The following is a 26,996-nucleotide window of genomic DNA, read 5'->3' on the forward strand; positions in this document are numbered from 1 at the left end:
GTATTTAGTCAATTTTTATAAATATTTTGTGAAACATACATCCTGGGATGAAGCATAGATAATTTAATCTTCATTTTCATCATCAGTGCCAACTGCTGACTGTAATAGTATAGGAATATCAAGGAACTTGCATGGGAAAGTTATTTTCAACATACAATACCACATACAGAAAAGTATCTGTCATTTGCTAGGGAAGGACTGAGATAATTTTGGATACGTAAATTCTCAGAATATTCACATACACACTTCCTTTTATTAGCAAGCCATTACTTCAGCAAAATAGTATGTGATGCAGAATACAGAGTAATAAGGAGAACTTTGAAGGTGACAAGGGCTAGACTACAGGGCAATAATCCAAATTTGGTACAGGAACATGGAGAGCTCTGGAAGCAAGAGTTACTTGTGGAAAAAAGAAAGGTTTGAAATGATCCTTGACAATTTGAAACAAGGAAGCAATAAAGGGACACATTTATAAACAGCTCTGGGAAAAATAAAAAGGGAATAAGAAAAGATGTTTGATAAGGTTATGCCATTTAGCTTTTGCTGGTAAGTCATTGATTGTTGTGTTCCTAACATTCTGGGCTCTGTGTTAGGTACAGGGAAAGTAATGAGAAACAAAATGGGACAGTCGTTTCCCCTCTCTGAATACAAATTATTAGGAGATGGGTAGTAAAGACAAGTAAGTAGGCAAATTGTGAGAGATATAATGATGGGAGAACTATAGCAAACCAAGAGAACATCTAACCTGAACTTGGTGGGTGTACCTGAATCAAGAAAGGAACCTTAAGAAGAAGGTCTAGCTGAGTCTTTACCTACCAAAATCTTGGGTTTCAAAGGTAGGGACTTTGACTGTGTTAAAGGAAGAACAGTTAACCTGAAAGTGAGTTGAATTTCTTGAAATTTCTTCCAGTACTTACTGAGAAATTATACCCTATGTCAAATCCTTAACTCATGTTTTTAAGTATTAGCCTGATAGTAGTCCTCAGAGATTATCTAAGACAGATGAAATAAACTATCCATGGTCTCACATGTAATATTCAGGTAGTTTCCTTGTTAGTTGGGGGAATAAAGTGGGGATTGGGTATGGAAGGGGAAAAGAGCCACATTATTTGAATTATATATCCAATTCCCAAGTTGTTGAATCAGGTTCATATTTATTGTGGAAGTAGTCAACCAAGAAGGGAGAGCTTCTTTGTCCAGGCATTGTCTTTCAAAATGGATATCAGTAGCAGTAAAGAAGAAAATACTTCAATAATAATGATGGCATTATAGATAGAAATGATCTGTCTCTGTGTGTTGTCAAATAGGAAAAGCAGATAGCAAGTAGTGATGATAGTAGTGACTATTCTTGACATAATGACTTATTATTCTGCTAGTTCTGTATTGTGTACTATGAGGAATGGATGTGTTGAATCAGATCTTAGAAACATTGGAAAAAGTATACATCATTCCAAGTCTATGATAGGATATGTTCAGATTCCCCAGTTTTCGAGTTCCCACTTTAACCTACTAATCATCTTAACTTACCCACTGAATATATTTAATATACATCCTGCATATGCATGTTTTCGGTTTGCATGGATGGTAATTGTGCTCTAAATTTTGTTCCGCTTCTGTTTTCATCAACACATTTGCAAGCTTTTTTTGTTGCAGAATGTATACTCCACTTTGAAGATCACAACAGTATTCTACATTTTCAAATTAGATTTCAGGTTTTAAAATTTACTTTTATGTCATTAATCCATCTGGAGTTCATTTGTGTGTGTGTGTGTGTGTGTGTGTGTGTGTGTATACTGTAAGTTAGTGATACAATTTCTTTAAGTTGGCCAGTTGCCCAAAAACAATTTACTAAATAATGCATCCTTTCTGTACTGATCTGTGTTATTACTTTCATCATGATCAACATCCCATAAATGAATCTGTTTTGCATTGCTTTTTAAAAAATTTCTATTTCACTTTTGCCAATTTCCTGTCCATTTTTTTAAAGACTTTATTTATTTATTTATTTTTAGAGAGAGGGGAAGGGAGAGAGAAAGAGAAAGAGGGAAACATCCATGTGTGGTTGCCTGTCAGGAGCTCCCGACTGGGGACCTGGCCCGCAACCCAGGCATGTGCCCTGACTGGGAATCGAACTGGCAGCCCTTTGCTTCGTAGTCCAATTCTCAATCCACTGAGCCACACCAGCCAGGGCTATTGCATTGCTTTTATTGTCTGTTTCCTTTTTTCTGGAACAGTTTTTCTCTGGAGTATGTCACAGTGTCTGATAGGGCAAGTTTTTTCTTTGTTGTTTCTTTTAAAAGTTGACTTAGGTATTCCATGGACTTTTAGTTCATTGAATTTTATAAAATGTTTGGCCTCAAAAAATCTTGCTGGAATTAATTGGAATTTTATTGAACTTATTTGCTAAAATTATCTGCCAAATACATAGAATTTAATTTGCATCAACTCCATTGAGAGAAGCAAGGGTATTCTAGATGTTTTTAACATCCTATAAAATGAAAAGGTATGTAGTGGAGGTTTAATGGATGTTGGGAAAAGGAGGGAACATCTTACATAACCCCACAGCAGAGGTAGGGAGTATAGAGCTTAAGGAAAGGGCATGTGGGCCTACTCCTTTGTTTGTTTTGGTTTTCTGTTTAAATTTTCTTTGGTCTGACTTCTTAATCAGGAGAGAAAGCCTAGCCTGTATGCAATATGAGTAGCTTTGTAGCTGCTGACCAGAGTCAGCTGTGCACACAGAAATACTGATTCCTGACCTGGCTGGTGTAGCTCAGTGGATTGAGCGTGGGCTGCAAACCAAAGGATCGCTGGTTCGATTCTTAGTCAGGGCACATGCTTGGGTTGTGGCCCGGTCCCCAGTAGGGGGCTTGTGAGAGGCAACCACACATTGACATTTCTCTCCCTCTTTCTCCTTCCCTTCCCCTCCCTCTAAAAATAAATAAATGAAATCTTTAAAAAAAAAGAATACTGGTTCCCTTATCAGTCTATTTGTCATGATGATTTTACAGTGTATATACTGGGGAAAATATTTCTAACAAGTATCGTAAAGTGTTATTATTTATAATATATAAAATGCTCTTGAAAATTATAAAACAGATTAACATTTTAGTTTATAAGACAGGCCAAGAATATCAACTGCAGTTTCCAGAATATGTACAAATTGTTAACAAATCTATGGGGAAAAAATGCTTCTGCAATAATAGAAATACAGATAGAAACTCTGTGTGTGTGTGTGTGTGTGTGTGTGTGTGTGTGTGTGTGTGTGTGTGTGTGTGAAGTAACAAAAGGGTAATAACTCATTGTCGGTGAATGTGTGGGCCATCACGTTTACTCTCATAGTGTGAATGGGCGTGTTAATTGGTACTTTTTTTGGAGATTCATTTGACAATACCACATTAAAATACATATATAATATGGGTTAAGAAGAAGTGGAGTCTTTAATGAAATAATAGTGGCCATGAGATGATAGTTGAAACTGGATGGTGAAAACCTGATGCTTCATTATACTTGTTATACTTGTTTTGTTGCTTTTGTGTATATTTGTAATTTTTTCAGTAAAAAGTACATATTCTTTGATTCACCAATTATTCTTTATGAATTTATATAGTATTTGGAACACTTAAAATAGGATGTAAAAGAATGAACTTTTTATTATTGCTTGTAATAGTGAAACATTGGGAATATCCTAAATGTTCTTTATTTAGGTAATAGTTTGAAAGTAGCTTAGCAGTTGATGATAAGATTATCTTATATACTTTTATATTTATACAGACGGATATTACATTGTCAAAGATAATTTGTTTTGTGAGAAAAGTTACAGAACAGTATATAATCTACTTTTTGTTAAAATGTATATGTGAATTACATTTATATATGTAGTATGTACATAAGAAAAATCAGAAGTTTAACAGTTTAATTTGTGGGAGGAGGTAGAATAGGGAATACTCACTTTGACTATGTGTTTCTGTATTATTTATTTTACCATCTCTTTGCATGTTTACCTTTGCAATCAGAAAGCAAAGAATAAATTTGAACATTAGAAAAATTAACTGACTTCTAATAAAGGTCACATTCTAGAGAGGAGGGAAGTTATCAGTGACATTAATGCGGGGGGGAACCTTAGGGAGATGTGCACATTATTTATCCTAGTTGTGTTATATGTATCATTTATTTACCCTTTTCTTTCTTTCTTTTCTGTAAAATTTCTTCAGGCAGAGAATAACATTTTCACATGTATCTTTGTTAATGCAGTTTTATATTTGATTTTTGTTCTTCATGTTTATATGGATAAAGAATTGGTGTATATTTGCCTTAGAATGGGAATTAGAATCTGTTATTTACTCAAAACAAAACAGATTATTTGTGCATACAGGTATTTTTAGAAGAAATTTAACTCTTTGAATACAAATTTTTCTTGAATTAAACCTGAGCTTTATAAATTCCATATAACCTTTCTGCTTTTTATGTAGTGTGCCCTATGTAGAACATTGAGACACATCTGTAATAAGAGTAAATAAACACATGCACTGTTTTCGATATGTTGTTTGCTTTGGGAATGGTAGTATGTGTTGTAGTCTGCTGAAGACTAAATGGGGAACACTGTAGGAGTAGAAACAGTTAAGTATGTGTAACTGGGCTGCAGAAGTTTGTGCATGGGAGGAAAGAAATAGGAACACAAGGAATCAAGAGAATTTTAGTTCTCTTTTCCCTATAAATTCTTGAAAATACTTGAGCATAGTGGAATGTCAATGGAAAGACGCCAGTGGAAAGATTTATTGAAGGCTGGCCCTGGCTTGTAATTGTATAACCTCGGTCAATGTCTTTAATCTGCCTTCTTACAGTTACAGTTTCTTTTTTTATTGTTGTTTTTCAAGTACAGTTGTCTCCATTTTCACACTCCCCACCAAGCCCCCCTGCCCTCCTCATCCCCAATTCCCACCCTCAAACCTACACCCTTTGGCTTTGTCCATGTGTCCTTTATACATGTTCCTTGATGGCCCTTCCCCTATTATCCCATTAACTCTCCCCCTTCCTCTGTAGTTACTGTCAATTTCTTTATATGTAAAAAGGGATCTGTGAAGTCATCATTTGTAATAATGTCTCCATAGTGTTTTGAGTATTAAGTTATCTTTGTTCCCCTGCCATAGTAAATGACTTATAATAGGGACTCAAAGTGACTTGTGAATAAATAAATATGCATAATGCTTAATGTATAGTTGAGCACATAGTAGGAATTTAGTAACTTTTCTCCAGAGGTTCGGCTGTGTACGGAGGGGAAAAATAAGAAGGTGGTAATGGAAGGGGTATGCGGAATCAAGAGTAACTATAAGATTGGATATCACTGACATATTAGGAGATAACAGGGCAAAAACACTAGGAGATGAAAAAGTAAGGAAATGTTTGTCTAAGGATTTACTTTGCAATGAGAGTAATACAGTGGGAAGTAAAGTGGAGACAGACCTGCCATCATGAAAAAGGGAGAGAATTTGTTGAAGCAGTAGCAGAGCATATGGAACTAACTGGGAATGTTTGCATTTTAATTTTTGCACATCTTCCACTCTAGAATAGGTAGACTCTGGGTCTTAGTAGTTACCCCAACATTCTGTTGAGGTCATTTCTCATCCGTAATTATGTTGCTCAGGTTTTGGTTCAATTCTTTAACTTGAAGCAAAAATCCCTCAACCACTGGATTCAGAGCTTTTTAGAAAGTTGTAATTTTAATATGATGATTTGAAGGCATTAAGTTGTTTTCAGTATCTGGAGAAAGAAGGTTCTCAGCCTGGCGTTGAGCATTCCCGGTGATAAAATTCATTGTAGTGACTCATCAGACATTTTTACTTATCTCTAGCACTTACCTTGTTAGACTTTTAAATCTTTTAACCCCTCTAATCATAGTACTAAAGTGCCTTTTCCTCACAACTATGTCAATAATATATGGCAATATATATATATTTTTTATTTACAGCATTGGTTCTCAGAGTCTTTCAGGGGATCTACAAGGTCAAAACTATTTTCATGATAGTGCTAAGATGTTACTTGCTTCTACCAGTGTTTTGGCATTTGTACAGATGGTGTAAAAACAATGTGTTGTCAAACTCCTGTGTGCCTTAGCATGAAACGAGTCAGTGGCATCAAACTGTAACTAGTACTCTTCATTGTTGAGCACTCCCAGAAAACACACACATGCACACACACATGCACACCAAAAATCCTGTTTCATTTAAGGACATTCTTGATGAAACAGTAAGTTACTTTCACTAACTCCTAACATAGAGTTTAGGTTTTTAGTATGTGCGATAAATTAAAAAGTATACGTAAGGTATTTAGGCCGTGGTTTAAGTTGCCAGTTTAACTAGCAGGTTTTCAAGGAACATCATTTTTACTTGCATTAATGAGTAACTTGGGTATATGGCCGATATTTCCTTGAAATGACATACTTCATTTGTATTTACTCTTTTATTTACCATTATAAGAATGTGGAAAGGAGAGAGAAAAAGAAGGAGAGAAACATCAATCAGTTGCCTTTCATATGCACCCTGACCAGGGACCAAACTCACAATCCAGGCATGTGCCCTGACTAGGAATTGAACTGGGGGCCATTTTGCTTTACCGGAAGATGCTCGACTAACTGAGCCACACTGGTCAGGGTTGGTGTTATTCTTTTAGTACAATTTAGTTTCTATCACCTTCTTTGTGTCAAATATGTTACATTTCTATATGTTATAGGCCTACCAATAAAATTATATATGTATTGTTTCATATGCTTATATTAGAGGAAAAATGCATACTTATAGTGTATTCTGTAACTACTTTTACCAGTGTTCTTTGTTTTCTTGTATGTGTGTGTTTTTTGAATTTTCATCTTGGTTTACTTGTTTTCAGCCCTAAGAATTTTCTTTAGCATTTCTTGTAAGGTGCTGTGCTAGTATCAGATTCTCTGTGTTTGTTTATCTGGGAGTATCTTTTATTAACCTTCATTTTTGAAACACAGTTTTGCTGGGTATAAGATTTTTGATTGACAGGATTTTTCCTTTCAGCACTTTGAGTATGTTATCTCACTGCCTCCTCGCCTTTATTGTTTCTGATGAGAAGTTATTTTACTGGGTTTCCATGTAGGGGATGAGTAATTTTCTCACTGCTTTCAAGATTTTCTCTTTGTCTTTCAGCATTTTTACTATTATATGCCTGGGTATAGAGATCTTTGCATTTATGCTACTTGGAGTTTGTCGAACTTCTTGGATGTGTAGATTAGTGTTTTTCAATACATTTGGGAGATTTGGGGAGAAAACAGGTACCTTTAAAATGTATATATTTCAAACTGAAACTCTATACCCTTTAAACTACCATTATACTCTCTGTATGAATTTTACTACTCATTACATCCTATAAGTGGAATATTTGCCCTTTTTGTATGGTTTATTTTGCTTTGCATAATGTTCTCAAGGTTTAACCATGTTGTTTACCTTATGATAGAATTTCCCAGAATTTGTATATTCTTAAGAATTGAAATGAGGTATTCCCAATTCCTAAGTATGAAAACATTTTTTTCTTCTACATTTAATTTTATTTTTACTTACCTGTTACGCTATTTTTGAATTATTACCTATCTAGTTTTACATATTGTTTATGTTTAATCAGTAAAAAACAATCTAAACTGGGAAAGTGAAACAAAATGAACTCTGCTTTGTTATCATTACAAAAATTGATGGTGGTATGTTGTGTTGTTTATGGGATAACTAATACATGTTATTTTAGAATGTGTAACTTTTGGCTCTTTTATTTACAAAAGTAAAATTATTTTATATATCTCTTTCTCATCTGATTGTGATTTTATGAAACTGATGGTTCCTGATTTTTACTTTAAACTCCCTGTGTGCCTATTTGAGAGACTGTGATATATTACTGTTGATATATAAGAATCAATTCAGAATCACCCCAACGTTCATAGCAACACAATTTACAATAGCCAAGTGCTGGAAGCAACCTGAATACCCATCAGTAAATGAATGGATCAAAAAACTATGGTACATTTACTATGTAAATGGAATATTATGCAGCTGAAAGAAAGGAGCTCCTACCCTTTGCAACAGCATGGATGGAACTGGAAAACATTATGCTAAGTGAAATAAGCCAGGTGGTGAAAAACAAATACCATGTGATCTCACCTTTAAGTGGGACCTAATCAACAAAACAAACAAACAAAATATAACCAGAGACATTGAAATTAAGAACAAACGGAGAGTAACCAGAGGGGAGATGGGAGGAGGTAATGAAGGGGGAGAAGGGTGAAGGGTTTGCAGGAAAGGACACATGGACAAAACCAAGGGGGTTGGAATCAGGGGAGGGAGGTGGGGATGGCTGGGGGGGGGGAGGCAGAAAATTATACTTGAACAACAATACAATGTAAAAAAAAAAAAGACTGTTTTCAATCTGTAGTAAATTCTTCTAGGATTTGATAGTGTGGAAATAGTCTTAGATGTGCAAAAAAAGATGTGACTGTATAACAAACTGTTTAGTCCTTGAATTGGGTAAAAATATATGCATATATAATTTGTATAATTTGTGTATATTCCTATACACAAAAAAGGGCAAAAGAAATACCTTTTATAGTATTAACAGTACTTTTCTCTATATTATGCAAAATGGCAGTAACTAGCTTTTGGTTTGTTCTTTTGGCATATCTTTATTTTATACATTTTCTACAATGTGCTGCTTCTGTAGTGAGAGAAAAATAACCCTCAGTCTCTACTTTTTGAAGGTCAAGTTCACATATTCCAACTTGGTCAAGGCTTCATCATCGTCAACATGTCATTTTCCTACACAGAGTTTTTTTTTTTTAATGTGATCTCATAGAACTGCTCTCAAACCTATTGCTGTGTTCTTCTCATCATATTGTAATTATTGATTAAGTGTCAGTCTTCCACAAACTACCATGAGCTTAGCCAGGGGAGGTGTCATTTACTCATCTGTGTGCTCTTTTCAGTTATTACAATAATGTTCACTGAAACTGCCAAAAAAAAAAAAAAAAAAGAATCAATTCAGTAGTGATTTCCTGTAGAGAGGTCATGACTACCTTTTCAATGAGTTGAATATACCCAGCTTCCCCCAAATCACTGGTTAGTGTGTTTAACTACATGTGGCATAATCATTTTTGATCTTTATCAAGTGCTTATGAAATTGTATCAGGTAACTCTTTTTAGTTTGTCTAAACCCAGTTTTGAGATTCAAAACATTCTTTGCTGACGACCATGGCCTGTCCACTTGAACTTAGAGCTGTTGTTTTGTTGTTAGCTGCCATTATTATCTTGGAGTGGTTGTTGAATCCTGGCCTCAACTCAGATAGGCTCTGAATGAATATTGAGAACTGTCATTTTGTTTTAAACTTACTTGTTTCTGGAAAGTGTTTGTGATTTGAGGTATTGGTTATGTTTTCCCCTCAATTTAAGGTTTTTTATAAATCAAACATTTTAATATATGATATCATTGGTATAAAATAAGCTCTACAAGTAAATTAATCTTACATATGCTTGTCTTTTATTTTCTAACCAGAGACTCTACAGGGGCAGGTAATTCACTGGTCCACAAGCGGTCTCCTTTACGCCGAAACCAAAAGACCCCAACATCCTTGACCAAGCTGTCTTTACAGGATGGACATAAAATCAAAAAGCCAGCATGTAAATTTGAAGAGGGTCAGGATGTCCTAGCTAGATGGTCAGATGGCTTGTTTTATCTTGGAACTATCAAAAAGGCAAGTTACCGTAATATAAAATATTTTTTACAGTTTTATAATAAACTTTTAATAATTTTGCATTTAAATTTAACTTCATGTTTTTAATTTTAAGAGAAATCACAAGTATTTCTCTGTATTTCAGATAAACATATTGAAACAGAGCTGCTTCATCATATTTGAAGACAGTTCTAAATCCTGGGTTCTCTGGAAGGACATTCAAACAGGTAGGTGCTATAGTTTCTCTTGAACATGATTTATACTAAAATTTGATAACTTTTTCACTTGTCCTTTTTGATTATTATTTGTTCAGCAGTATATTAAGATATCTCAGAATCACTTGGGGAGAGTAAAAAAATCAATATTGCCTTCATAGTCTTCAGGGAGTCATAATCTATATCAATGATTATCAACCTTTTCATCTCATGGTACACAGAAACTAATTACTAAAATTTTGTGGCACACCACAAAATAATATATTTTGCTGACATGACCCCCCAAAAAAGTATAACTTTGATTCATTGATTCATTCGCAACAGATGACTATTGTGTTGGCTGTTGTCATTTTTTTATTTGACAATCTAGGGGAAAAGAGGTCAATGTCCCTGACTAAATATAGTCAGGTATTGCATATTTTAAAAATTCTTGTATCACACTGACTGAAAATCGCTGATCTATATTAAAGAGCACAGAAGAAAAAATTCACTCCTGTGGTGTAGAGGTAGACTAGAAGACCGATGTGTCACTGATGCACACCTATAAACTTTTTAGGACCCTTCTAAGAACTTAAGAAACACTTTGGGCTTCATCTTAACCATTACTTGTTTATATTAATACAATGTAGAGAACTGATACTGAGAACGTAGTATTTATCAGACGTATGGGGGAATCAGGATATATTAAACAGGCTTAGAGTACTAGAAGTATTCATTTATAAGAATGGTTTAAAAATCACTATTTTTAAATGTTTATATGGGAAAATGAGGCTATATTGGATACAAGTAAAAATGAATACAGGTATGCCTTGGCTTGTTATAGGTATGTTTCTTACAATGCTTTCTATTTTTACAAACTGTAATTGCTGTCTGCCCTTTGAATCTGGTAAATAAAGGTGTTTTTCTAGGAATCTCTTTCATCGAAAGTGCTTTATTTTTAAAAAGTATGAATACTAAAAATCTTGAGTATTTTAGCTGCACACTAAAGCAGCGGTTTTGGTTTTCCTTTTACCAAGTTAATAGGCCTACACTAAGACCTGTGTTTTGTATATCCTGTTGTAGAAAGGAGATGTAAATTCTCTTTCCCTAAAGGTTGGGTACTAGTATTTAGCTATTGGGCTATGTATTAGAATCCCAAGTGCAACTTTATGATAGGTTACTGCATGTTGTATTATATTTTTGAATCTGCTGCAATTGATGGGTCAGTGAGAAAAGCAGTAGGAGGATAGGATGTCTTAAACAGTAGTGGTATTGGGCAGATGTTACTACCCCACATACAGAATTCCCCTTTTTCAGTTTGTAAACCCGAGTCTGTCTATGGTGAAACAATTAAACTGCTTCTGTTCCTCCTCTATTAGCTATGACTCTTTCAACTCTTCTACCTTTTCAAGGTTCCTGTGAGTTAAATACAGGTTTCTCTGGCTTTTATCTCCTCGTTTTCCTCCCTTCCTCCCTTTTTTCCTTCCTTCCTTCCTTCCTTCCTTCCGAAGATCAGTGGTACATAGGGATAGAAAGTTGTCATGGAAATGAGGGTCCTGTCCAACATGTACCCCACCCAGTATATCAGTTTAGTAGTCTGGTGGTTCTTTCCTCCCTGGCTGCTTTTACTCTCCTTAGAATTACCAAGGATTGACCCTTGGCCATTAACTCTTTGTAACACCCACAAAGTAGCACACATGTAACTTGGAGTTGCTATAGAACGAGCAAGTGAACCTGAAAACTGCATTATGACAGATTTCAGTGTGGAGAGAAGTTTTAGTGGTTTTCCTGTAAGAAACCTGCTAATAATAGATAATATCAAAATAACTTAATAAATTAGAGGAATTTCACTCATCTAATAAGATTCCTTTGAAAAGTTTACATAAATAAGGAAAAATATATAGTCATGTTAGTAGTCAGAGAAATGTGCATTACAAAAGGGAGATAACATGTTAAAATCATTAAATGAATTTAAAGGGATTTTTTATTTTAACACCTAATGCTGTTATGGTTTTTATGAAAATGATACACTGCTGTTGACAGTGTAAATTTCTATTTTGGGTATTCCTTTCAACAGTTGCATTAAATGCATAAAAATGTTTTATACTCTTTCAGTTTATATAGCAGTTTATTCAAAATGAATTTAAAAGTAAAAATAACTAGATGAAAAATATTTACTGAAGTCTTATTTGAGCAACAACAAGAAAGTTGGTATATTGAAGATGAAATGGTTTGAACTTTATCGTGAGTTGGATTTAGAATGAGGGAGCCTATAGAAGGCTAGTAAACTACACAGAAAGTTCTTGTCAACTTGATGGTAAAAAAGGTGTACTTAGATTTCACAAGTAAAGACAATTCCCTACTTTCTCATGATTATTTCCTGAGGTGAACACATATTGTTTATTGAATCAGCACCTGCTTTTCTGAGGAGCTACCTTCTCCCACAGCAGTCCACATCCTTGCAGAAGAAGTCAGATCAGGCACCTATCCCAATCTGGGACTATCGGTTCTTTCCCAGGGAATTGCAGACTTGGACAGAGAGGTCCTAGGATCAGTCTGGTTGCCGTCCTGATGGTAACCATAAACTCAGAAACTGGGAGGACATGTTTAGCCAACAACCGTGCAAGGAAGTACACAAACCTTGGGAAAGCAGGAGGCTAGAGAGGACAAGAAACCAAAACAAACAAGAAAAACTGCAAAAATTGAACAAGAAATTTGGTTTAACTTGTATGAGTAAGAATAGAAACATAATAAAGTAAATTTGGTTCTTTCTACCGGATGGAATAATATGTAGGTATTTAAAGTTACAATTTTGAAAACTGTGGAGTGAAAAATGCTTTTGATAGAAGAAATATTATATAGTATTAATGAAAGGAAGTATCTCACAGTGGATAGAGTATTGGCTCTGGCATATCTGGCATAGGGTTTGAATCCTAGCCTTGATACTTTATGACTCCTTGGTTTAGTTACTTTATTTTTCTGAGCTTCAGTTACTTCTCTTTAAATAGAATACTTATCTAATACGTTGCAAAATTAAACAAAATAGTATATGTCAAAAACCTAACAATGCTTGGCTCATAGCACAGAACTGAAATTTTTTATTGTTGCTATGTGAATAAAACATACATGTTAATATTTTGACTATGTATATTGAAATTGATGAGAAGAGAATATTGGAAATAATTGTTAGAGGATCAAAATCATATTCTAAATTTTATAGAATGTAATTGTTTTTAGCAGAAAAATGTTTAAGAAAGAAATAATTTACCTATGCAGGTAAAAAGTATAATTAACTAGAACCCCCAAATTTTGTTGCAGTGGGATTTTGTTGGGGTATAATTTTGGGTACCATATTCCCAGATTTCAGAAGCTAGAGATTAAATAATTGATGTTCAATCTCTTTTGTAAATTAGTAAATAAAAAGAAATGTTCCAAATCCAAAGAAAAGGAGATATTGATAGATCTTCTTTGCCCTTTTGTGTTAGTCCTGAGGCAGTGTACAGTGAGTGAACACACCATACATGCAGTAGATACAGATGTGTGTTTTGGAGAATAGTTCTTGTGTTGACAAAACATCCTCTTCCCTTCCCCCTGGAGAATGGGAATATTAGAAATAAATGATAAGGTATTCTGCCTGAGAGCAGGTTAAATTATGCCCTGTGCCAAAAATCAGGTTAAATTATGAATGTAGACAGTTAGGCTTCTTAAATTAAAGGTGGGAAGAACACAGGGAGCAGAGAGATAGCATTTAATATGTAGTATTTTGCCTTGCAAATAAATTACTTTCTAGTGAACAAACATCACCAATAAAGGCTACTCACTGAGTCAAAAAGTAGTTTTGTTATATGGAATACTTCTTTATTATTTTAAATAAATAATATCATTTTAAATATTTCAGGAGCCACTGGAAGTGGGGAAATGGTCTGTACAATATGTCAGGAAGAGTATTCAGAGGCTCCCAATGAAATGGTTATATGTGATAAGTGTGGTCAAGGTAAACATTGATTTCTTTTAATCTTGTGGAAAAGTTTTGTTACATATGTAATGCCCCTGTTGAAGATTAATGATTAAAAATACTTTACATTGGTAATTTGAAGCTGTTTCGATAAATTTACTCATCAGTTGTAATTATATTAATGTAGGAAAAGAGAATACTAAAATGCCTTCTTGAAATTGTGTTGCAGTATTTATTAATAAAATAGAATTTGCTTTATGCTTTTTTTGATATTAAGGATATCATCAGTTGTGTCACACACCTCATATTGATTCCAGTGTGATTGATTCAGATGAAAAATGGCTGTGTCGACAATGTGTTTTTGCAACAACAACAAAGGTATCTTTTAAGTGTTTTGGGCTAAAGCCCTAAATGGAATTTGTACGGCACTATCAACGTAATGATTGTGTACGTTGAAAGTTTATTTGAATGAAATGAACAGTCAATGCTGGGTAGAAAGAGGTGCTGCTTATTATTTGACTAATGATGCTTAAGTGACTTGCAACTGTTCTTGCAGTTGTTTTCTGAGAGTGGTCTTGGAATTGGGGTAATAATTTGAAAGAAAAGATAAAGATTATTATTAGTCAAACAGTTTGTGATATGGTAAGAAATTTAGAATGGAAATTTCTTTAGAAGTGTCAGAAGCATTTTGAAGTTACAGAATTGTATATAAATTTTATCCTTCACTCTTTAAAATAACCTTTTCCCTCTAATATAGAGGGGTGGTGCGCTTAAGAAAGGACCAAATGCCAAAGCGTTGCAAGTCATGAAGCAGACATTACCCTATAGTGTGGCAGACCTTGAATGGGATGCAGGTCATAAAACCAACGTCCAGCAATGTTACTGCTATTGTGGAGGCCCAGGAGAGTAAGTAAATATAATTACTTAATGCCCTTTAAGTAATTTTTATTTGCTTATTTTGTTGATTTTATTTTTATTATTGATTGTGGTGTTGGAGTGATAGTGAATTGTAAATTCATGAAAGTATCAATAAAATTGGGGGAGGGGAATTAGAGGCTGTGGTTTTATTCACCTTTTTCATTAAGTATTTGTTAAATAAATAAATCAGTTCTAACAAAGAATGTTTAGAAATTTACCTTTAACTTCTGACTAGTGGTCTTGATTCTGCTCTTTGGAACTAAACAAATAAGTCTTATCTCCCTGAGGAGGTAACTCTTAAAATATTTCAGTCCAACACTGATGCTGTGGCTCAGTGGATTGAGTGCTGGCCTGCGAACTGAAAGGTTGCTGGGTTGATTACTGGTCAGGGCACTTGCCTGAGTTCCGGGCCAGGTCCCTGGTTGGGGGCATGTGAGAGGCAACCGGTCAATGTCTCTCCCTTTCCCTCTCTCTAAAATTAAATAAAATCTTTTAAAAATTTTCAATCTAACAACCGTATTTCCCGCTCCTGTGATTCAGATACTAGTAGTGTTCTCTTTTCCAGGTGACAATCTCCATTGCCATCAAAAATTCTTTATGACATGACTCCCAAACTATGTATTTCTCGTTCTTTTTTTAAAAATATATTTTATTGATTAATATTACAGTTGTCCCATTCCACCCCCCCTTTTATTCCCCTCCACCCTGCACACGCCTCCCACCCACATTCCCCCCCTATAGTTCATGTCCATGGGTCGTACATATAAGTCCTTTGCCTTCCAAATTTCTTATACTGTTCTTAACCCCCCCGTCTATTTTCTACCTACCATTTATGCTACTTACTCCCTCTACCTTTTCCCCCTCTCTTCTCCTCCCACTCCCCCACTGATAACCGTCCACGTGATCTCCATTTCTGTGATTCTCTTCCTGTTCTAGTTGTTTGCTTAGTTTTTGTTTTTTGTTTTGTTTTTAGGTTTAGTTAATAGCTGTGAGTTTGTTATCAATTTACTGTTCATATTTTTGATCATCTTTTTCTTAGATAAGTCCCTTTAACTTTTCATATAATAAGGGCTGGGTGATGATGAACTCCTTTAACCTGACCTTATGTGAGAAGCACTTTATCTTCCCTTCCATTCTAAATGATAGCTTTGTTGGATAGAGTAATCTTGGATGTAGGCCCTTGCCTTTCATGACTTGGAATACTTCTTGCCAGCCCCTTCTTGCCTGCAAGGTTTCTTTTGAGAAATCCGCTGACAGTCTTATGGGAACTCCTTCGTAGGTAACTATCTCCTTTTCTCTTGCTGCTTCTAAGATTCTCTCCTTCTGTTTCATCTTGGGTAATGTAATTATGATGTGCCTTGGTGTGTTCCTCCTTGGGTCCAGCTTCTTTGGGAGTCTGAGCTTCCTGAACTTCCTGGAAGTCTAGTTCCTTTGCCAGACTGGAGAAGTACTCCTTCATTATTTCTTCAAATAAATTTTCAATTTCTTGCTCTTCCTTTTGTCCTTCTGGCACCCCTATGATTTGGATATTGGAATGTTTAAAGATATCCCAGATGTTCCTAAGGCTCTCCTCCTTTTTTTGAATTCTTGTTTCTTCATTCTGTTCTGGTTGAATGTTTCTTCCTTCTGGTCCAAATCGTTGATTTGAGTCACAGTTTCCTTCCCTTTACTGTTGGTTCCCTGTACATTTTCCTTTTTTTCACTTTGCGTAGCCGATACTTCTTCCTCTATTTTGTGACATACTCAACCATTTCTGTGAGCATCCTGATTACCAGTGCTTTGAACTGTGCATCTGATAGGTCGGCTATCTGTTCATCACTTAGTTCTATTTTTGGAGCTTTGATCTGTTCTTTCATTTGGGCCATATTTTGTCTGGCCACACCTGTTACGTGGTAAGGGGTGGATCCTTAGGTATTTGCCAGGGTGGGGCAATCCATGCCACTGAGTTGTGGCATTGTATGTAGGGGAGGAATCCAAAAGAAAACAATGTCGCTGTCTACGCTCTCCACCAGCTTTCAGTTACTTCCCCCTCTTCATATTTTTGAAGGGCACAATCAAATTGGGCCCTTCTGGTATTGATTCCTGGGTGGGTGGGTTTATGTATGTTCTAGGACCCTGTGGGTCTCCCAATGAACTCTCCTGTGAGGCTGGGAGTTTCTCCCGCTGCCTCCTCAACTCTCACTGGTTTTTACAGCCAGAGATTCTGGGGTATTCTTTCCCTGTGCTGGAACCCTGGGTTGCACGGTCTATCTTGCTCCCAGTTGTTCCTCCTGGTTTATCTGCACACAAATGTGGTACTGCCCTGTCTACCAGGTACCGCCTTGTTGTGTGTCCTCTCTACCTGGCTGCCTGTGTCCACCCCTCCTACCAGTCTGGATGAATGTTTCTTCTTTAACTCCTTGGTTGTTGGACTTCCATACAGGTCAATTTTCTGGCAGTTCTGGTTTTTAAATTTGTTGTTGTCCTTCTTTTGGTTGTACAAGGAAGCACAATGTGTCTACCTACGCCTCCATCTTGGTCGGAAGCTCTCTGTTCACCAGTTCTTAAAAGTTATTCTTGAAATACACTGTTATGATTAGAAATTTCACTTTTTACAGTACATGGAGTATAGGGGGGTTATTAGAGTTCTGGATGTTATGCTTCTGTAGTTGCAAAGAGGGATTGTATTACTTAACCCTCTTTGGTCATCCCATTATGTTCTTTTGGATCATTTTGGGTTTGTAGGTGGTCAGCTAATACCTTTAGCTTTTTTAGTATACAAGCTGGTGTTAAGCCAAGTTGTATATCATATATTTGTACTACATTTAAAAAATATTAGTCAATAACTTTATATTTAACTTTATTTAAATTGTAATTATTGGTTTCTTGTATCTTTCTTATGAGACTCTGCTGCTCTTAAGGTGGTGGTATCTAGGAGAGTGCTGGGACATATAGGTACTCAGTGATGAAAACATGAATAAACGAATATATAAATGAATGAAATTTTAGTTCTTTATTCTACCTCTTCTCTGATCTTAGGGAATTTTTTTGATTTAACATTTTTATAATACTTGTCAGTTTTTGGTTACCCACACATTTCAGAAACTGTCTAGTTTTTAAAAATCACTTATAAAATAGATAAAATGAACAAGCCTACAGATTGATTTTTCCCCTTTAGTCATTTATACCTAACATTTAGTTTAAAGCATTATTCAAAATAGGTGGAAACTGTTACATTATTTTATGAAGCAGATCATTCATTGTTCTTTAAGTACTTTAACTACATGAAATTACATTGCTAACAACTCTAACTTCAGCAGCTAGCAGAGTATCTGGAACATAATACTCACTAGTCTTTGATGAATGAATACTTTAGCTAATACCAGTCTTCTTTCTTGCCTTTGTGTATGTGTATGACTTAAAATTTATGGGGCCTCACTTGTTGAACAAATGATTTATTGGGGGAAAACACATTATTAGGGTGGCAAATAAGGATATCAGTATATCAAAACCATGTACTAACTGAAAAGAGAGGATATACTCAGTTAAAGATCCAGTTTTAGCATCTTTAGCTCTCTGAAACAGAATGAAATCTTTCACAAAGCCTTTACACCTGGCAGAGTCTTAGATTAGATTTACAGTTATATTAATTAAATGTATGTAATTGCTATATAGTTGTGTGCCACTTAACAACGGGGATACTTTCTGACTAGTACATCATTAGGTGATTTCATCATTGTGTGACTTACACAAACCTAGATGGTATACACCCGGGCTATATGGTATGTAGCTGACGTAATGTGGTCTGTTGTTGACTGAAATGTGTTATGCCGTGCATAACTGTACTTCTTTCCATTTTAGTGGACAAGCATAATGTAAGCACAATGAAGATATAAAGCTGCTTATGCCCATTTGGTTTATGGAGCAAACAGCTGTGCATATCAGAGTACTCTCTGAAACTTAATCTCTTCTAGAGTGTGGAGTTGATATGAAATCCCAGGCTTGTTTTTTGTTGTTGTTGTTTTTTAATCCTCACCCAAGGATATGTTTATTGATTTTAGAAAAGAGGAAGGGAGGGTGGGAGGGAGATGATAGATAGATAGATAGATAGATAGATAGATAGATAGACAGAAAGAAAGAAAGAAGAACAAACAAACATCAATGTGAGAGAGAAACATCGATTGTTTGCCTCCTATATGCGCCCAGCAGGCAATCAAACTTGGACTTTTTAGTGTACAGAATGATGTTCTAGCCAACTGAGCCATGTGGCCAGGGACCAGGGTAGATCTTTTACTAGTGTAGGAACTATGCACTTGTTGACTATAAATAGATGTGTCTCTTTAGAACGTACAAACTCTCATGAATAAAAGAGTGATGAAATGGTTAATATTAATAACTTTTTTGGGAAGAAAAAATCTAACACTAAGTATAGTAGAAATGTGATACTATAGGCAGAACTGTATTCTGCAGAGTGTCTCTTTTTTTTAAAACCCTTTACCTCATTTTAAAAGGTAGTAATTTTAATCTTTTTTCTTATAGCTGGTATTTAAAGATGCTACAGTGCTGCAAATGTAAGCAGTGGTTTCATGAGGCTTGTGTGCAATGCCTTCAAAAGCCAATGTTATTTGGAGACAGGTGAGAAGGGCATTTAAACTTTACTGTTTGATTTTTCTTTTTTTTTTAGCTTTTTCATTGTGGTTATATTTTCAGTTTCAGATTTCTAGTTTTAACAGTGATTTGTAAAGCACACGAAGGAAAATATTGAGTAATATACTTAAATTATATATCATTTAAAAATACACATGATTTTTGTACTTTTGGATGTTATTCTAGAAAGCTTTTAAGTATTTGATAAGTGATTGCATTTGCTCATATTGCCCCACAGTGTTCTAAACTGTTCTCTGTGGTATCTTCCTTTAAAGAACCTCAAAGGGATCCTATGACAGAAATTGGAAAAAACCAAAGAACCTTGTTACACACAGTTTATACCTCAGATTTAAAGAATTTCTAAGAGCAGACTTAATGTGATTTCTGGATTAGGAGAATGTGGAATAGCAGAAAGAATTCTAGGAAGAAAAAATTAAAGATAGAGCACTAAACTTGGCATCAGAAAACCAGGTTTTAAATCTTGGCTTATGCCATGTACCACCTTTCTAAATTTAGGAAGGTCAGTTTGTCTCCTCTGGATTTATTTTACCGGATTGTTTTAAGCATTAATGGTAAAAATGTAGATGAGTAAACACCACAATTCCTGATACACACAAGCCTTTAGTAAAGTATGCTTGTATATGAATCAATGTATGAATTCCGAAGGTTTCTAATGGTTAAAAAAGGAATGTCTGTTCTCCCCAGATACAAACTATTTCATTGTTTGTCATTACTGGAAAAGAAATTCTTTGAATCACAGACAGTGTCATAATTCAAATTATATTTTGCTTTATCATCCCTTATGTCACCTGTAAAATATACACTTGCTGAATATTAGCTTTAATTGATAAATAATTTATGTATACCATTGATTACTCAATATACAACTTTTCCTTTTTCTTTAGATTTTATACATTTATTTGCTCTGTCTGCAGTTCTGGACCTGAATACCTCAAACGTCTACCGTTACAGTGGTAAGTGAGGACATTTCTGTTAAGGAACAAAAGTGCCATATTCTTAAACATACATGATGAAACTTTATATATACATTTACTTGGCTTAAATAAAAATTCGACTTTCTTTATACCTGGCTTTATTTCTTTTATTTGTCATCAAACCTGATGTCATCTTCACTAATGATTATCTAGTTTTATTGCTAAAGTAATAAGGCCATTTATTTACTAATGATATAAAATGTAACTTTAAAAAATATATTTTAGATCTTTAAAACTCCTATTCACATTTCTAGTTCTTTTGGCCCTTCAGAATAGCATACAGTAAGAGAGAGAAAGTTCTTTTCATAAATACTCCAGTTTCTGCTTCAGTGTAGTAATTCTTGGGCATGATGATGACTTTTGAGGATTTAATGATAAATATTACACAGTAGTTCCCCCTTATCTGTGGGGGATACGTCCAAGACTCCAAGTGCATGCCTGAAACTGGATAGAATCAAACTCAATGTTATACTACGGTTTCCCCTATACATGACTACACTTCACAGCTTCTCTTTGGTGAATTGCCAGCATCACTACTCTTGACCTTTGGGCCCATTGTACAGTAAAATAAAGTTTACTTGAACACAAGCACTGAGATGCTGTCACAGTTGATCTGGTAACCTAGATGACTGCTAATTGACTAATGAGTGGGGAGTGTATACAACCTGGATACACAAAAGGATGATTCACAGGTGGGAGAGAGTTGGGTGGCACAAGACTTCATTATGTTACCCAGAACGGTGCACAGTTTGAAATTGAGGAATTCTGAGATTTTCCATTTAATGTTTCTGAACTGTGATTGACCACAGGTAACTTAAAACATTGAAAGCAAAACTTATGCTAAGGGGGACTACTGTAGTACATACTTAGAAATTTTTATTAAATGTTTTACATATTTTAGGAAACGATAACACTTGTGAATGTGGTAAAGTCTATTAAAGTATGATCTATGCTGTAGTTTATGTGTAGTAGTGAAAACACAAAATTTTTATTGTATAAGCATTATACAGCATTATCCAGTTTTTTTTAGAGTCAGATTCTTTTTGAATGCATTTTAAGAAATTATTCACATACCTTTAGTTTATAGTTACTTTAGGATGACTAAATGTTTAGTTAATGCTTTCCAGTAATTTTCAGTGTAATGACTTATTATTATCGTAAATATGACTTAGAATATTGACCCTCTGTTCATCTAAATCCTCCACATTGGATTTTTTAAATTGGTGGTGTTATAAAAAAATTGTATGATTTTTTTTTAAACAATTACCAAAACATTGTTTTTGTATGTTTTGATTACTTTTGGATTCCAGGGTAGATATAGCACACTTATGCCTTTACAACCTAAGTGTTATTCACAAGAAGAAATACTTTGATTCGGAACTTGAGCTTATGACATACATTAATGAAAACTGGGATAGATTGCACCCTGGAGAGGTAAGTGGTTTTAGACCTAACTATTAGCTACTTGATGTGCTTTGTTTTGTTTTGTTTTGTTTTAGTTAAAAGCAACTAAGACACGTGTATGAGCCATACATCTAAAGTAGAATTTTATTTTTAGTTCAGGGAGAAATAACTCCAGTAAGTATATCAAGACTAGCCTTTTATCCTCCTATATGTTGCTTGTTGATCAGGGGAAAAACGGAGGAGGAGAAAGTAAATTTATAAAATATTTATATTTTAGTTAAGAGGCTGAGAATAGATAACAATAAAAATCACAATTAGACTATTTTTAAAGAAATTAGTTCAGTTTATGAATTTGAGGTATCTCAGTTCCAGCCAAACTTCTGATACATATCAGAAGAAATTTCTTTCAGCAATAGATACAAATTTTCATTTTCTGTAGTTTGTGAGATAATGTCTTAGAAGCAGGAAGTTTCAATTTTTTATTCTTTGACAATGTGGGAAAATGTTTTTCTTTTTATTTAAAAATTAGGAAAAATGTGATTATAATTTATCAAATAAAACTTTACGACAAAAATATTTTTACTGTTGTTAAGTGCTTTTGCATTTTATTTTGAGCCATCAAATTATCAAACAATCATTTGAATCATTTCTCATAGCTCATCCTCTGCATTTAAAAAAGAAAAAGAAAAGAAAATGTTCAGACTTCTTAGACTAGTCATGTGTCCTCAGCCTAGTTTTTTACAGATGGAAGTTCGGGTTTTAATTTTTTGTTAACTTTCTACATCTTTATATAATAAAGAGACCATAAAATTTATGTGACTTGGTAATATTTATTCAGTGATTTTAATTTAGTTCACTTAAAAAAAATTTTGTGGTAATAGAAACAAAGAATGCAAATAATGGATTATTCCAGAGTATTAAAATAGTAAATAAATCTCTGGTTAACTGAAATTGAATTGCAAGTTGAATTTTGTCACTAATTCAGAAAAAAAAAATTTTGTTTATATTTGTGTTCAACATTTTCTAAAATAGCAATTACTTTCAAAATATGGGAAATACAGTATGCTAAGTATATATCATTGGTTAATTGAGTACCTTAGAGTACTCAAGGGTCGTTTTGAACATCAGCTCTTATTATACATACTATAGGTTATATGATGTAGGCACTTACTTACTCTAGAAGTTTTTCCTCAGAAATGACACAAAGCAGGAAAGTAGTTGTGATTTTACTCTCTCAGATATGGACTTTCTTCCCTTACTCCATTGAGGAAAAAGAAAAAAAGTCTTATGATGATTTGATGAGTTTTTTATGGCATTTTGTTTAGGTACTTACAGTGGACACCTAGTCACGGGGAGGCACTTACTCCTATGTATCATTTCCGAGCTGCATTATAATATGTTTACATGTGACAACTGGCTAAAGTCATATGGTGTTTCTATTTGAGAAGCCATATAAATAATTATTTACATTTCTAATTACTTGGAGCACTTATATATTAAAACAGTGGTATCTGTTTATTGTTCTGTGCTGGGATTTTTTTATTGTATAAAGGAAGTATTGTGACTTCTTTTAATGACAAAAAGAATTTTCAGAAACGTGAAACTTTTGGAGAGTATATCCTTTCATACTGAAAGGCAAATTTAACACTTACGTAGCATATATATTTTTTCAGTCGATTACTTTACGATTTCTGTGAAGAGAAGCTGAAACTTACAGAACATATTCTAGAGCATATAATTTGATATGTTTCTTTATGTAATTTGTTGTGGTGTTTTGTTTTGTTTTTTTACATCTTTGAGAGTTAGTGACAGTGATTCTATAGATTGAGTGTAGCTATCTTAGAAAACTATGTTTTGAAATATTTTATTTGGGTTAGTAAAAATTTGTAATATAACATCTGAGGCCCCAAGTAAAGCTTGCTTAGGTTTTTATTTAGAATGAGGTATTGCTCTTGTAACAAATTTTGGGGGGAAGTTAAAGTTAGATACTAATACTTTGTGGAATCTGCCTGTTATCGTTTGTCTTTGATTCCTAATCTGATTTGCAATCTGAGTTCTGGGAGGACAATTACTTTTCTGTTAACTGTGGTGGTCTTAACAGTGTATTGAGTATCTCCCTTTTGGGGGATGTAGGGAAAAAAGCATAGATAAAACTCAAATGAAATACTATGGCCGAAATGATGTTTTGGCCAGAGGAAAATATAGCATAATAGAGGTAGTATAATAAGAAATAGTTAACAAAAATACGTGGGGCCTTGAATATTATATGGTAGCATACAGTGTGTATGTCTGTAAACAAATTACTGCAGGTGTTTGTCATGTTTAAGCCAGTGTGGCATGGAATTCAACATGAGTAATTGAAGGGTGTATTTTGTTGAAGTGGAAGAGTTGTATCTATACGTAATAGCATTTATATCTGTATAGAAATATATGAAGCCCTGAAAGTAAAAGCACAGTGTGAGGTTGATATCTTCTCATATAGATTATTTGATTTACACTATAATAGTTTCAGTCTTCGTTTTCAAAATACAGAATGGGATCCCCTCATTATATGAATTGAAGTACAGTCCTATGCAAAATAGAGCAGTAGTGTTAAAGGAACTTAACAGATAAAATTTCTGAGAACCATAGAGAATAATTACTAAAGGAAAGATAATAGTTCATTGTGATTCTTAAAAAGTAGAAAGGAGTAGATCTGAGAAATTAGAAAGTCAGTTTTGTTGTTGGTTGCCAGCCAAATTGTAGAGCAGATTTTTCAAATACACAGTTTAAGAGTTAAGGGGCAATAAGAAAATAACACTGATATATTAGAATAAATCATGTTAAATACCGTGGATTTTTTTTTCTGATTTTATTTATTTATTTTTAGAGAGGGGAAGGGAGGGAGAAAGAAAGGGAGAGAAACATCAGTGTGTGGTTGCCTCTCAGTGCCCCCAACTGGGGACCTGAGCCACACCATCCAGTACCCTGGATTCTTTTTTGTCATGATTAGCAAAACTGGTATGGGCATGATGTAGCCATAGTGCAACTCAATTTCATATAAGATAATGAAATGTGAATAGTTAAAGTAAGAATTAAATAGATTTGTAACTAATTGAATTATAGTAACAAAAGCAGTCAATGGCTTGGAAATATTCTTGAGGGAGAGTCTAATGGAGAGTCCCAGGTTCTGTCTTTGTCTCTACTCTCAGTATGGCAGAATCAAGAGAAAACATCATTTTGAACACTGAGCTGCAAAGACAATCAGATTAACAAATTGTAAAGTTCTGCTCTTAGATTTAAATACACAAAAAGTATAGAAGACACATGTATGATAGGGGGTACTTGATTTGACAGAAGTTCATTTGATCAGATTCTAGAGTTGGGTTGGGGATGGGGGAAGGATGAGGAAAGATGGAATTAGTTAGCCAATGCTTAATATGAAAGACTCATGTGGTGTTGCTGCTAAAACCTTCAACCTAATCTTATACTTAGACATGATAGCTGCTGTCAAATATTTGAAGAACTATCTTATAAGAGAGAGAATAGAAGAATTCCAGGAAGGAAAGTTTCGTGCATCTATGGAATGGGCTCTCTCAATAGGTGCCTCATCAGCTTTCATCAATGGTAATAGTTAAGCCAAGGTTCAATGACATTTAGTCTCTTTCAAGCTTTAAAGTCTGATTCTGTTATTTTTGTCTTAATAGAAATTCTTAGTCATTAGACACTTCATAAATTACAATAGGAGAAAATGGTAGAATGATATGGAGGAATGAGCACAAAACTCCCCTTCCTCCCCTTTTTTTAGCATCCAGCATATTGGCACAGGATTGGTTCTCAATGAATGGTGAATGGATGGATTTATTGTCATTTGGGTTTAGGGTCTAGTTCTCTCACTAACCAGCCCTGTGAATTTGAGCAGTTCATTTAATCTCTACATATGTTAAATAGTAAAGAGTTGGAGTAGATGACTTTGCAAGTCTCGTTTACCTCCAGCATTCTCTGTGGTAGATTTGTTTGCTTTTTTTACTAGAAGCAGTTCTGAGGTTTGGAAGTTTTAACTGGTAAATAATATAATTGGCAGAATTTTGAAAGTCAGCTGTGATATTTTGGAAATTGGTTTTTTTTTTTTTTTTTTTAATTTTTTTGTGGCTTTAATAGAGGGATGGCCCTTTTGTAATTTAGAATTTTTTTTTCCTTCCTTCTGGTGCCACAGTGTTTAAACTGAAGAGACAGAAATGACTCTGCAGGAAACCCTTTTGAAACAAAATAAAATATTTTATAGAATTTAATTCAAATTTAGTTAGATTTTAAAATGGTTTTAATGATTAAAAAAATTGCTGAGCCAATTTGGGTTTTAGGGCTAGGCGAAGTCTATAATGTTATAAAAATGAAATCCCCAAGTTTCACAGTTTAAAAAAATTTTTTAAAGATTTTTATTTATTTATTTTTTGAAGAGAAGGGATGGGAGAGAGAAAGAAAGGGAGGGAAATATCAATTGGTTGCCTGTCCTACCCATCCCAGATGGGGACCTAACCTGCAGTTCAAGCATGTGCCCTGACTGGGAATCAAACCGTCTGCCTTTCATTTTGTGGGATGATGCCCAACCAACTGAGCCGCATGGGTCAAGGCCCCACATTTTACAGTTTTAAAAATTATAGCAATTATCAGTTAATACTACAAGTACTGGGAAGTGAAATGGTATGTTTCTTATTTTTATATTCCTCACTGCTCGTATCTACTATCTATTAGAAGCCTTTATGGTTGATATTAATATAATTCAAATGTATGATTTCCCTAGATTATAAAATGAAAATAAATCTAATGATAACCTCATTTTTGTAGTGTTACACAGTTTATATCAATAGTTCTTTCAGACATATCATTTAATTCATACAATTACTAGTAAAGTAACTTGTGGGGGATTTATACTCCCCTTTTTTTATAGATGAGAAAACAAGCCTTGAAAGGTTAAGCGAACTTAGATCTTCTGTCAGTACACTTCTCTCCTGTGTTACATTGCCTGCATCTAGCACCTGTATGTTACTAATTGATGAAATTATACTACGTTAAATTGTTTCTTGATACTTCACAGCTGGCAGACACACCAAAATCTGAAAGATACGAGCATGTTCTGGAGGCATTAAATGATTACAAGACAATGTAAGTTGATTTACTTTATGTATGCCTATGAGGGA

The 26,996-nt window shown here is 34.4% G+C and overlaps 1 protein-coding gene across 2 annotated transcripts in view; it reads left to right on the top strand.

Moving 5' to 3' along the window:
• Nucleotides 1–26,996, top strand: part of MTF2 (metal response element binding transcription factor 2) — a 66,345-nt gene that overhangs the window by 28,932 nt on the left and 10,417 nt on the right. Inside the window, exons 2-11 of one of the 2 annotated variants that reach the window (XM_053920645.2) lie at nucleotides 9,550–9,566; nucleotides 9,647–9,748; nucleotides 9,873–9,954; nucleotides 13,820–13,915; nucleotides 14,154–14,254; nucleotides 14,634–14,782; nucleotides 19,313–19,408; nucleotides 20,326–20,394; nucleotides 21,726–21,849; nucleotides 26,894–26,961. In XM_053920645.2, coding sequence (XP_053776620.1) covers nucleotides 13,840–13,915; nucleotides 14,154–14,254; nucleotides 14,634–14,782; nucleotides 19,313–19,408; nucleotides 20,326–20,394; nucleotides 21,726–21,849; nucleotides 26,894–26,961 — 683 coding nt within the window. In that variant the 5' untranslated portion in view covers nucleotides 9,550–9,566; nucleotides 9,647–9,748; nucleotides 9,873–9,954; nucleotides 13,820–13,839. Of the gene's footprint in view, nucleotides 1–9,549; nucleotides 9,749–9,872; nucleotides 9,955–13,819; nucleotides 13,916–14,153; nucleotides 14,255–14,633; nucleotides 14,783–19,312; nucleotides 19,409–20,325; nucleotides 20,395–21,725; nucleotides 21,850–26,893; nucleotides 26,962–26,996 lie in introns of both variants that reach the window. The other variant, XM_053920644.1, reaches the window with a different exon arrangement.

Source organism: Desmodus rotundus, chromosome 3 (genome assembly GCF_022682495.2).
Source record: "Desmodus rotundus isolate HL8 chromosome 3, HLdesRot8A.1, whole genome shotgun sequence".
Classification (NCBI taxonomy): Eukaryota; Metazoa; Chordata; class Mammalia; order Chiroptera; family Phyllostomidae; genus Desmodus; species Desmodus rotundus.